The following is a 13,735-nucleotide window of genomic DNA, read 5'->3' on the forward strand; positions in this document are numbered from 1 at the left end:
ACTCCAGAATTCTTTCCACATTTGCCAGCCGGCATGTAGCATTCTACTGTAAGCAAGTGCCCTCCTGTTTTCTTTTATCTTTCTCTCTCTCTCATATGGATGTGCTCATTGATTCCCATTTTTTCAATGGTTTACACTTCATTACTAGTCTTAATTATTTTGGTGCTCAAATTGTCCTAGACCTGGTCAGTGGGAACCCCTTCAAGCTGGTTCTTGTATCCTGTGACATGTTTCCATCTTCTTCCTTCCTTCCTACTTTTTTTTGAGCACTAGATGTTCCAAGCTCATTTTGTACTTACCCTGCCCCTGTCCTGGAATCAGCCGTTTCTCTGAAGAGCCCTGGTATGATCATTGCTAATGGGGCGTCTTTGCTTCTAGACCCTTTCTGCAGTCAGAGCTAGGACATACATACACAGATATATAAACACATATGTACACATATACATTTTAGAAATCATGTGTCCAATAGCTCCAATTCCAAACCATCCCTACAAGGGATCTTTCTTGTCCTCTCCCATTCCATATCTGCATGTCCCTCATTCCACAGTGAGAACTGTGGTTCTACCAACATCAACACACTGACTCACTGCTCAATCCTACAGTACATCTAAAAATCTAAAAAAGAATTGCTCTGCCCATACCAGTACAAAAAGCAAAGCCTGCTATAAAGAGCTCAGTATTTGTTTATTCTTCCACAATCCCACCCAAGACTAAAGGTACACAGTCAAATACTACATTCATAAGTTACTTGAATTAGTTGTTTTTATAAATCCCCTTCAGTGTGATTGTGTTATATTTTTGAAATATAGTTCTTCTGTTTTAGCTATTTCCCCCATTCTTGTCTATTTCATTTTATTTTTTGATTATGGAGAAGATTAATGTGTTTCCAAAAGTCAAAACTATATCATCAAAAAGGCATCCCAGGAAGTGTCATGCCGTCCTAAAACCCTTCTGCCCTATCATACCCTCAGCTCTCCCCCACTGCTTACAGGTAACCAATTTTTTTTTCCAGCTGATCCTTCTTATGTTTCTTTTTTGTAAAGATAAGCAGTATACACACACACACACACACGTTTTCTTATTTCTCCTTCTTTCTTACACAAAATATAGTATACGACAGATGCTTATTTATATTTTTGCTCTTTTTCACCTAACAATATCTCCTGAACATCTCTCCCTCTCAGTTCACAGAGATGTGAATCCTGATTCTTTTTCATAGCCACATAGAACTCCACTATATGTACACGCTACAGTTCATTCAAGCAATCTCCACGACTGGACATTTAAGTGGTTTTACAATGATAAATAATGCTGCACTGAAAAATCTTGTGCATACGTATTTTCATGTTGGAGCCATATTATCAGAATACATTCCTAGAAGTGGGATTTTTGGGTCAAAGGGTAAACACATATGTAGTTTTGTCAGCTATTATCAAATTCTCCTCCACAGGGGCTCTACCATTTTGCATTCCCAGAGCAATATAAGAGAGTGTCTGGTTCACCACAGCTTTGCCAATAGAAGGTATTGTCAAGCTTTTGAATTTTTGCCTATCTGACAGGTGAGAAATGGCATCTCAGAGGAATTTTGATTGGCATTCTTCTTATTTTAAATGCAAGTGAACATCTTTTCATAAGTTTAAGGACCATTTTTATATCTTTTTATGAACTATCTGTTCATGTCTTTTGACTACTTTTCTACAGATTTTTTTCCGAACATCAAGGATTCCTAATCTGGGGTCCACCAGGAGAACACAGGTAGAGTGCAGGGGTATGTAACCTTAACTTGAACAAAAAATGCATTTTTATTTTTACTAACCTCTAGCTGAAATTTAGCATTTCCTTTAATTATGAATGCAGACAATAAACCACAGGTAATATTAGCACAACCTATACTTTACTGCTGATAGAAACCAGAAAATTTCATATTATTTTACAGTTGTTATGGCTATCTTGAGAGAGATAGATTATTGCTGTCACTCATCACTACTTTAAATTAAGGGCTTACAGAACCGCCGCCAAACTGCATGATTAGTCTTCCTGTCTGTAGATGCTCATCTGATGGAGTTGGGAAACTATCAGGCAACTCTGCACCTCACAATCATTCAGCCACCAAACAGTATAAGTCATGGGATCTCCCACTGGGACCAAGATATCTATGCTGTTTTCCAGTAGTTCCTATCTGCAAAATTCTCTGTCAATGTATTTGAAAAGAGACACCTACAAACCCCTACGTCTAGTAGAATTCTTTAAAATTTGTTTCTATCACGATGACATCAAAGTTATATCATGGATCAGAATCCTTTTTTATTTACCATAAACCATATCAAAGATGTTAATTAACCTGGCCAAAGATGAATTCATCGATCTGAAGACAAAAAAGTTACTATGACTAGAGTTAAATTCAAAAAGTCTTGGAGAATTCTAGTTGTCCTTGGGAGAAGCTTATCTTTCCTTGGAAAACAAGCCATGAATGTGTTTAAGTATACTTGTAAGAAAATATCTTTGTGAATCAGAATTTTCTACACTAGTTACCATCAAAACAAAAATCCAAATCAACCGAATGTTCAACTTGACCCTCTGTTACCTTGTTAAAGCCAATTTACTATTTAATATTCTTAGCAGTCAAGCTAAGCAACAACAGCTGTCATAGTGATGTCCTAAAAAATAAAATTTAACTCTACCTTGCTTATGATTTAAAAATATTATCTCATTATTTAATTCACTGATAAAGAAGATATACACTACTATATCACAACTTTGTTTTAATGTTTTGGTAACTCTCTTTCATAACTGGTATTCTCTGTAATCGTAAATACTATGCATTACTTATTTAAAAACATTATTCCAATAAAAGGTCCATAGGCTACCTACCTAAGGGCTCCATGGCACAAACAGGGTTAAGAACTTCTGCTCTAGGCTCTCAATCAAATGCTAACAGCTTTAAGATAACCGGGCAATAACCCAATTAACATTCTCTTGTGCCACATGTCACTAGTTCCCCCAACAGAACAGAATGTCAGAACCTGAGAAAGACAAGAGTTGTAGCACTAAATAAGGCCATTGATAAATACTGAATTATTTAATCATTTGTGACTTTATAAACTGCAAATTTATTGTACTGCCCAGAAAGGCTTGGAACCACTTACCATCAGTAGAATGCACATGGGAGCTGCCAATCTGGTCCACCAGCAACATGAAAACGAAGCCCAGTACGAGGGAAACACCGATGTAGGCATGCAGTTGTGTGTGGTCATGGCTGTGCTCAAGTTCATGGGAAACTGGTATTTCTGCTACTTTCTCTGATGCAATCACTTTCTGTGTTTCACTTGCTTGGTGATGTTTTCCTAGAGTAGAATGAACCATAAAGAGAAAATGTGCTTTCCCCCTTAAAACATCTTCATGTAGAAGCTTCCATTCCTTTGTATTGCAAGCTCTATTCACTTCACTGCAAAATCATCCACTTCATATATTGTAATCCAGTCAATCATAAACTCCTTCAACTTAAAGTTCATGATGGAAAAATTCCCAAGTGCCTTCTAGTTTTGGCATGAAGACCTTTTAACTGCCTGTTATTCCCAAAACCTAGGAAGTGGAAGCAAATCACCAAGCAAGTCATATTCCCAGGGGATATTATCCCCAGATCCCCCTTTCTATATAGAAATTGCAAATAAAGAGCAAACTGAGTATAAAATTGTTAGTTTTAAAAAATACCAGGGGGCAATCACTAACTAGAAACCAAAAGGGTAGTGCAGTTTAAAAGAGGCATATCCTTCAGTCTAAATTCAGTTCTAGAAATATCATGACTGTTGGGAAATTCTGAATAACAGTAAACGATACCTGGCCAGGTAATACTACTAGTTTATATTCACATATTTGACACTCAAAGCGTAAATGCTTCAAGGCCAGAATTCTTATCTTTGCTGTCTTTCATGAATAATGTACTACACATTTAACATTTATAATTAGATTAAGCTATTTTTTTAAAAAAACCTTTGACCAAAGAAATTGCACAAGCCTGTTGTAATATTGTAGACTCTGCCTTAAGTCTTTAAAAGTCATCTTTGAGGGGCACAAAGCACATGCCATCTGAAGATAATAACAACTCATATATTTTTCTAATTGCTGAAAGATTTTTTTGGTTTGTTTCCATAGCTTTTTTTTTAAAACCTATTTTTAACGTGGTAAAATATACATAAAATTCACCTACCATTTTAACCATTTTAAGTGTATGGTTCTGTGGCATTAAGTACTTTCACATTGTTCTGCAACCATCACCACCATTCATCTCCAGAATTTTTCATCATCCCAAAGGAATTTGTTAATCTGAAGATTTTTTTCTAATAGTGATTTCACTTGTTTTTTTAGCTAAATGTCTAAATCGCTCTTTAAAAAAAAACAACTTTATTGAGGTATAATTTACATACAATAAAACACAATGAGTTTTCACAAATGTAAAAACTCTAGTAAATACCACTAAGGTCAAGATATAGTATATTTAAATATTCCAGAAAAGTTCTCCTGGGTTCCTCTGAAGTCAACATGTCACTCCTGGTCCCAGGCAAGCACTGATGTGCTTTTTGTCCCCAGAAACTTTTCCTTTGTCTAAGATTTCGTATAAATGGAACCATACAGTACAGACTCTTTTGTGTCAGGCTTCTTTTGCTCAGCATAATGTTCTGAGATATCTATGCTTTGCATGTACCAGTAGTTTGTTCCTCTTTTTTGCTGAGGAGTGTTCCATTGTATGGATATATTACAATTTGTTTATCCTTTCATCTGCTGATGGACATTTGGGTTATTTCCAATTTTGGTCTATTATAAATAAAGCTGCTGGGAACATTTAGGTCCATGTCTTTCTGTGGATATACGTTTTCTTTTCCCTCAGGTAAATAAATATCTAGGATCAGAGTTGATGAGTTGTGTATATGTGCAACTTTATAAAAAACTCTCAAACTGTTTTCCAAAGTGGTTGTACCATTTTACATATCCAACAGCAATGTATGAGAGTGCCGGGTGCTCCATACCATTGTCAACATTTGATATTATGAGGCTTTTAAATTTTAACCATTTTTACATACTTGATTGTGTCACCTGTAAACAGTTTTATTTCTTTCCAATCTTTATGCCTTTTCTTTCTTTTTCTGGCCTTACTGCAGGCTGGAATCTGGCTGGGGACCCCAAGGGCGATGGTAACTACAAGAGGCTGAGAGGAGACAGACAGGCTTTTTTCCCAAGGTTAGGCATCTTACTTGTAGGTTTTTCAAATATGCCCTTTCTCAGAATGGAAGTTTCCTTCCTTCCTAATTTGCTGAGAATTTTTTAATGAATGGGAATTCAATTTCGTCGAATGCTTTTCTGTACCTGCTAAGGATGATAAAATGGTTTTTCTACTTTATTTGATCAATCCAATAAATTAAATTGGGTTTTGGATATTAATCCAACCCCTGCTTTGCACTTCTGGGATATGCCATTTGGTCAAAATGTATTATCCTTTTTACGTATTGCTGGATTCAATTTGCTAACATTTGGTAAAGAACTGTTATATCTACATTCATGAGGGATATGTGCCTATAACTTTTTTCTCGTAATATCTCTGAGTTACACCGGCATCTTAAAATGAGATGGAGTGCTCCTCCAAGAGATAGAAAAGACCTCCTCTAGCCAATTAATTTTCATTTTATTAATTTAAACAAGGTCTATGAATATCAGCAGTTATTTTGATGTTAATGGTAATATAAGTAGTTTATGAAATTGCTGAAATGAGATTTATGACAATGTTTTTTAAACTTTTAAAACCATGACTCATAGTAAAAAAATAAATTTTATATGATGATCTAGTAAACACACATACATATGAAAAACTAAATTAAAAATTTCACAAAATAGTCCTTGACCTTACAACGGTTACAATGCACTCTTCTATTTCTTTCTCTCTTTCCCCCTCCCTCGCACTCTTTTTAAATGCTGGTCACAAGTCCAACTCACTACATTTATTTCAAGACCCACTGAGTTGCTACCTCCAATGTGAGAGCACTACTGGAGGTAAAGAGAGACTCAGAGGAAGAAATGGATGATTTTGGAATAAGGGGCATATTCTGGAGCCTAGGCTGCAGTGGTCAACTGAAGAGAGGTGAATGCTAGACAGGCCAAGGAGAAAAAAGTGGGCAGGTTGTATGTGCCCACCCTGTCCCGCATGCAAGCAAAATTGTCAGCAGTAAGGATTTACAGCCAAAGAACTGAGTGAAAGCTCAGAGATGAAAAATAATTGCTTAAGAGAGAAGCAGTCTAAGAATCTTGAATCAGTAATGTTGGACAATTAAAATGTAACCTCACGGTACCATGAATGTGTTTATAGTTTGGAAAAATCATTGAGCTATACACTGCCAATATATGTACTTTTCTGTGTGTATGACATATACTTTCAATAAAAATCAATAAACTCAAAATGCAGTACTCTGATGCTCAATACTGAGATGGTAGAACTCATCATTTTTCCAGTAGGTCTTCTTTGTGCACTGGGAGAAGAGTTTAGCATAGCCTTAAGAATATGAAATAAATGAAGTAAAATATGTGATTTTCTCTAGAGAAAAGGCAATTTTGGGTGTGCTTCCATAATATACAGAACCACAATTTAATTTTTCACATTTATAGATGTTAAGAAGCTATCCATGTGAAGTAAATCAGAATTTTGGTAGCTACAATTTTCAACACTATTGAGAAAGATGCTACTGGAGAGGATTTGAATCATTACCTTTTCATAAGGTACCCCCTTAACATTTAACAAACTGGGCTCCTGTCTCTGCCTCTGCCTACACTCAGTATGAGTTAATGAATCCATGGGCCTTCCATGCTGCTTCTCCTAGATAACACCTTGTCCTTCGAGACTCAGCTCATAAGTCCCCTCCTCCTTGAGATTTTCTGTGTCCTCATCCCCTCATGCATACACAGCACATGGGATGTTTCTCTATCATAGGTCTTATCTCTCTACATTATAATTCAGACATCAGAAAACAACAATACATGGGTCGGTGGCTGCTTTTGTAAATAAAAGCTGCATGGGAACACAGCCATGCTCATCTGTTCATGGACTGTCTATGGCTGCTTTCATGCTACAGAGTCGAGTAATTGCAACAGAAACCATACTGCCCACAAAGCCTAAAATATTTACTATCTGGCCCTTTACAGAAAAAAATTGCCAACCCTTGCTGTCATTGATTGTCAATTTATTCATTTTCCATTGGCTGTGAATTCTTGAAGGCAGGGGCTATATCTTAGATCTCTGAACTGCTAAAAATCAATATTAATACACCCACTCTTCCTTCTACTCTGGACATAAAACTCAACCTAGCAAAAACTAGGATCTCAAAAACCAGCTATTTAATTAAAATACATTAAGTTGTGCATGCATGTATGTTACTCATGCACGACAGAGCTTTCAGGTTATTAGGGCTGTTTCACTCAGGGCACTGGTTGGTAATTCACCAGCTGAGACATGTTCCATGTCACACTCCCTGCTGCAAAGCACACAAACCAGTGATGTTATCATTGGACATCACACATCAGACATATATTTCTCACACCACTAACAGAGTGTTCAGATCATCATTATGAACTTGATGCTTTCCCTAGACAGTCATACAGGAGTCTTTCCAGTAAGTTCTATCAGTATGGTAGGTGGCCTTCCCGTCACAGACACATATGTTAAATTAAATGAAACAGAATCAGTTTACCCCTTGAAGAGATTCTTTGGAGCTCTTCCTTCAGATAAATACATACTTCTATAAAGGAATCAAACCTTCAGGTAATCTGACTTTGTTTTGAGGTGATCTTCCAGCTTTGATTTTTATGTTTTTGGCTTTTGTTGATTGTTTTTAATTTCTTAACTTCTACTCAAAGCTTATAACCTTTATAGCTCTCTATCATATACTTTTTTTTTTCTGGCAAAGACCAACAGTTCTTTACACTTGACACGTGTTTTCAGTAATAATTATGAAAACTTCTACTTAATTATGATATATTCTGTTTCTCACATAAAAAAGAAAACTTGATCATAGTCAAATGCACAAAGCTGACATTTTGAAGAAATGTTAACAAATCTTTGATCAAAATATTACTGTGTTTCTGAAAGAAAAAAATCTATTATAAGTTAGGAAACTAGATTTCTTTAGCAGATAAACAGTGCGTTGGTGATGTTAAATTCCTGACAGTGTACACCATGTAGCAGAGTCTCATTAAGAGTGTAGCTTCAGAATAAGACTGCCTGTGTTCAAACTCTGGTCCTGACACACTGGCTGAGTACCTTGGACAAGTTATTCAACCTCTTTGTGGCTCAATTTCCTCATGGACAAAATGGTGCCTGCCTCAGAAGGTTGTTGTGATGATTAGAGAACATATGTGAAGAGTTTCACGTAATACCTGGTATATGGTAAGTGCTCACCAAATGTTCAAGAACATAGTTATATATTAAATAGAATTAACCTGGTAGATCCATTTTCAAACCTCTTACGTTAAATATTTGACCTGACTATCTGGTCAGATACAATACTGCGCAATAAAACAATGCTGGGAGAAAGGGAGAGGAGGGAGCAGGGAAAAAGCAGAGACCAGACATTTTAGCAGACAAAATAAGTAGAAGAGATAGGCCTTACTAGTCCACGATCGTTCATGTTTCAGAATCCTGAGAATAAAGTATAACAAGAGTTTTAAAGAGCTCTGCTTTTATTAATGAATGACAGGACAAGTGTTAAAAATAACAGCAGATTTAACCCTCTCCTTTTACTTAGATGTAGAGCAAAAAATGAGAGAGAAAGACGTAAGATTCTTCTCTAAAGAATCTGATACATGGCATTCTCAGACAAATTAGTAGGATAATCTATATTGAATCATTCTTGATGACAGTTTTGATGATTACCCCAACAGATATGAATATATCACATTTATATTTAGGTCTTTGACCCAATAGCCTGCCTTCCTAAACATACCAATTCTCATGTTCCAGAGAATTATGGTGCTTTCAAATTTTAGTTCCATGGTAAACAAGGACTGTAGTACTCAATAAACTATGTTCTTAAAACTTGTTTCTATAGAAAGACAGTTTTCTCATATGAATGCTGATAATCATCTAATTCCAGTGATTTTAGAACTATAATTAAGGAGAGTATGTGAGAGGTTCCCTTTTACATGAATTAGTATTTAATAACGCTCATTAAAGTGTCAGGGCACTCACCATGGTATACTGAGCTCTAAAAAAAAAATCTGTTAATTATCATAATTATAAAGTCCATAGAAGAACTAAAACATAGGCTGTAACATGTAAACAAACTCCTTTCTTGAAGTTTAGAGAAAAGTTGGTATGATTTACAATAAAGAAAGAGAGGGAAAGGGTGAGGGGAGAAAAAGATAACATAGCAGAAACTAAAGGGAAGTGTCTAAGCTCACTGGTAGGAAGAGAGATGTGGAAAATCTAGAGACAGCTTAGTTTAAAGCTAATATCACGGCTGAGCTACCTCAAAAAATTTTTAATAAAGTGGGTATTAACACTTTACTTTATAAAAAGAATAATGGGACTTCTGGTGCTGGCCAAGATGGAGTAAACCCACTATAGCCTCAATCACACACTAATTACAACAAGAACTCTGGAGGAAACACACAAAGAACCACCACCTGAGCATACAAAGAGTAAACAATAGCAAAAGGAGAGAGGGCAGCAAAAACTTCAAAAGAAAGCCTGTCCTTCTGGCCAGAAGACCAGGAAGAGGGCTGCTGAGAGGTGTTGGTACAGAAGGAAGCTTCCTCTTTTTTCTTTTTCTTTCCTGCTCTTTTTTCTTTCCCAGCCCTGCCTTGAAGGCAGTCTCAGTTGCAGAACAACACAGGCAGTTAAAATCCCAAGAGAAACTCCATCTTTCTGGCCAGAGTAACTGGAAAATGGGCCCCAGTGGTCTGAAAAGTATGAGGGGAAATGAGGATATTCTGTTCTTTTCTCCTGTCACTTTGCCCTCAAGGCAGCCCAAGTTACACAGAACTATGCAGTGACAGCACAGGCAGATAAAACTCCTAGAGAAACTCCACCTTTCTGGCCAGTGGACCAGGTAAAGGGTCCCCTGGAAGCCAGAGAGTGTGAGAGGAATACTGGAGAGGAAAGAGCCAAGTGGGGTTCCCCTAATCTTGTGTATCAATGGCACAAGTCCCAGATTCATCCCTGAACTCTACAGGGACAGGACATACCCAAAGCAGCATTGCAGAGGCTTTGAAAACTAAACTAAAATTGGAACCATCACCCAAAAAAGGCAACACAGAATTGTCAGTCTGAACCCAACCTGGTTAACTGCCTGCTAAAACAAAACAAATAAACATTCTCCAGAGGATTTTGAGAGGACCCAAAGTCCCAAATTATAACACTAAAAATACCCAATAAACAATTCAAAATTACTTGCCACACAAAGAAACAGGAAAACCTGACCAACTATCAAGAGAAAAGACAATCAACCCAAACCCAAGAAAACTCAGATACTGGAATACTCAAAAGACTTTCAAGCAGCTATTATAACTATGTTCTCTGGAGTAAAGGTAAATACACTTGAAATGAATGGATGTCATCTGAAGAAGCAGAAACTATAAAAAGGAACCAAGTGGAAATTTTAGAACTGAAAAATATAATATCTGAAACAGTACGTTCACTGGATGGGCTCAATAGCAGAATAAAGATGACAGAGGAAAGAAACAATGAACTTAGTTACAATGGCAGAGTTGAACAGTACCAACAGAGATCACATGGCTCACAAAGTCTAAAATATTTAGTATCTGACTCTTTACGGAAAATGTTTGCTGACCCCTGGTCTAAACATACCAATTAGAAGACAGATCAGATTTTAAAAACATGATCTAATCGTAGGCTGTTTACAAGAAATCCATATTAAATGTAACAAATGACATATGTAGGTTAAAAGTAAATGGATGGAAAAAGATATACCATGTAAACACTGATCAAAAGAAAACTGGTGTGGCTATGTGAATATGAGATAAAGAAGACTTGGGAACAAGGAACGTTACCAGGGATAAAGAGAGACATTATACAATGATGAAAAGGATCTGTTCATCAACACGACACAGCAATCCTAAATGTGTAGGCAACTAGCCAAAGAGCTTCAATATGCATAAAGCAAAAGAGAAATCAATGAAATAGAAAGGAGAAAAATCAATAGAAAAAAAAGTCAATGAAATCAAACATGGTTCTTTGAAAAAAATAAAAAGGCATTGCTACAAACATTAAACGGATAATAAAAGTTTACTACGAACAAACTTATGCCCTATCAGGCTTTCAGTGGATTTCTCAGCAGAAACCTTACAGGCTAGGAGAGAGTGGAATGATACATTCAAAATTCTCAAAGATAAAAACTTTCAGCGAAGAATACTCTATCCAGTGACAATATCCTTCAGATACGATGGAGAAATAAAAACTTTCCCAGATAAACAAAAGCTGAGGGAGTTCATCACCACAAGATTCCCCAGCCCTCACACGAAGTGATTAAGATGGTTTTCATACCTGAAAAAAAAAGAGAAAGGGTTTACACCACCTTGATCAAGGAGATAAATAGGCAGACAAAATCAGAAAATTGCAGCTCTCTATCAGAATAGGTGAGCAAACAATTATAACATTAAAGATAAAGGGAAGGAAAATATAAAAAATAAATATAATCTCATCATTTTAACCACAAATTCACAACACAAGATGAAATAAGTTGTGATAACAACAACGTAGAAGGGGAAGAGGAAAGGGAGGGAAACTGTTTAGGCTAAGGAGATAAGAGGCTATCAGAAAATGGACTATCTCCTCTGCGAGATTTTTTATATAAACCTCATGGTAACCACCAAACAAATAATCAGAACAGATACACAAATGATAAATAAAGAGAAAACTGAGAAAACCATCACAGAGAACTACCAAACTGAATTGGTAGTCCAAAATACATGGGACGAGAAACAAAGGGAAATACAGAACAACCAAAAATTGAGTCATAAAACAGCAGCATTAAGCCCTCATATATCAATGATCACTCTAAATGTAAATGGATTGGATTCTCCAACCAAAAGACATAGAGCAGCAGGATGGATTAAAAAACAAGACCCAACAATACGCTGCCTCCAGGAAACACATCTCAGCTCTAAAGACAAACACAGGCTCAGAGTTAAGTGATGGAAGATGATACTCCAAGCTAATAGCAAAGAAGAGAAAACAGGTGTTGCTATACTTATATCAGGCAAAGCAGATTTCAAGATAGAACAGGCAATCAGAGACAAAGAGAGGCAGTATATAATGATAAAAGGGACACTCCACCAAGAAGACATAACACTTATAAACATATATGCACCCAACACAGGAGCACCAAAGTACATAAAGCACCTATTAACAAACCTAAAAGGAGATATGAGCAACAACACAATAACAGTAGTGGATCTTAACATTCCAGTTAAGTCAATGGATAGATCAACCAGACAGAAAGTCAACAAGGAAATAGTGGATTTAAATGAAAACCTAGACCAGGTGAACTTAATAGATATATACAGAAACACTCCATCCAAAAAGAGCATAATACACATTCTTCTCAAGTGCACGTGGAACATTCTGAAGGATAGAGCATAGGATGGGAAACAAGGCAAGCCTCAATAAGTTTAAGAAGATTGAAATCCTATCAAGCATCTTTTCCGATCATAATGCTATGAAACTAGAAATCAACTACAAGAAAACAGCTGGGAAAGTGACAAATATAGGAGACTAAACAACATGCTACTGAACAAGCAATGGATCATAGAAGAAATTAAAGGAGAAATCAAAAAATATCTGGAGACAAATGAAAATGAAAATACATCATACCAACTCATATGGGATGCAGTAAAGCAGTCCTAAGAGGGAAATTCATAGCAATACAGGCCCACTTTAAAAAACAAGAAAAATCTCAAATAAGCAATCTTAAACTACACCTAACAGAATTAGAAAAAGAACAAAGCCCAAAGACAGCAGAAGGAGGGAAATAATAAAAATTAGAGCAGAAAAAAATGAAATTGAAACAAAGAAAAAAAAACAGTAGAAAGGGTCAATGAAACTAAGAGTTGGTTCTCTGAGAATATAAACAAACTTGACAAATCCTTAGCCAGACTAAGAAAAAGAGAGAGAAGACTCAAATAAGTAAAATTAGAAATGAAAGAGGAGAACTTACAACAGATACCACAGAAACATAAAGGATTATAAGAGAATACAGTGAAAAACTATATGCCAACAAATTGGACAATCTAGAAGAAATGGATAAATTCTTAGACCCATACAACCTCATAAAACTGAATCAAGAAGAAATAGAGAATCTGAATAGACCAATCACAAGTAAAGAGATTGAAACAGTAATCAAAAACTTCCCCAAAAATAAAAGTCCAGGACCAGATGGCTTCTCTGGAGAATTCTACCAAACATTTAAAGAAGTTATTTTAATATCTACCCTTCTCAAACTATTCCAAAAAACTGAGGAAGGCAGAACACTTCCTAACACATTCTATGAGGTCAACATCATCCTGATCCCAAAGCCAGACAAGGACAACACAAGGAAAATTACAGGCCAATACCACAGAAGAACATAGATGCAAAAATCCTCAAGAAAATATTGGCAAACCAAACACAGCAATACACTAAAAAGATCACACATCATGATCAATGGGATTTATACCAGGGACACAGGGATGGTTCAAC

General features: G+C 36.2%; 1 protein-coding gene across 1 annotated transcript in view; it reads right to left on the reverse strand.

Annotated features, from left to right (window-relative positions):
- LOC124233753 (zinc transporter ZIP9-like) overlaps nucleotides 1-13,735 on the reverse strand; it is a 50,087-nt gene that overhangs the window by 11,194 nt on the left and 25,158 nt on the right. Inside the window, exon 3 of the mRNA XM_046650928.1 lies at nucleotides 3,147-3,344. Within this exon, the coding sequence (XP_046506884.1) occupies nucleotides 3,147-3,344 (198 nt within the window). The remainder of the gene's footprint in view (nucleotides 1-3,146; nucleotides 3,345-13,735) is intronic.

The sequence above is a fragment of the Equus quagga genome, unplaced genomic scaffold (genome assembly GCF_021613505.1).
Source record: "Equus quagga isolate Etosha38 unplaced genomic scaffold, UCLA_HA_Equagga_1.0 220_RagTag, whole genome shotgun sequence".
NCBI lineage: Eukaryota > Metazoa > Chordata > Mammalia > Perissodactyla > Equidae > Equus > Equus quagga.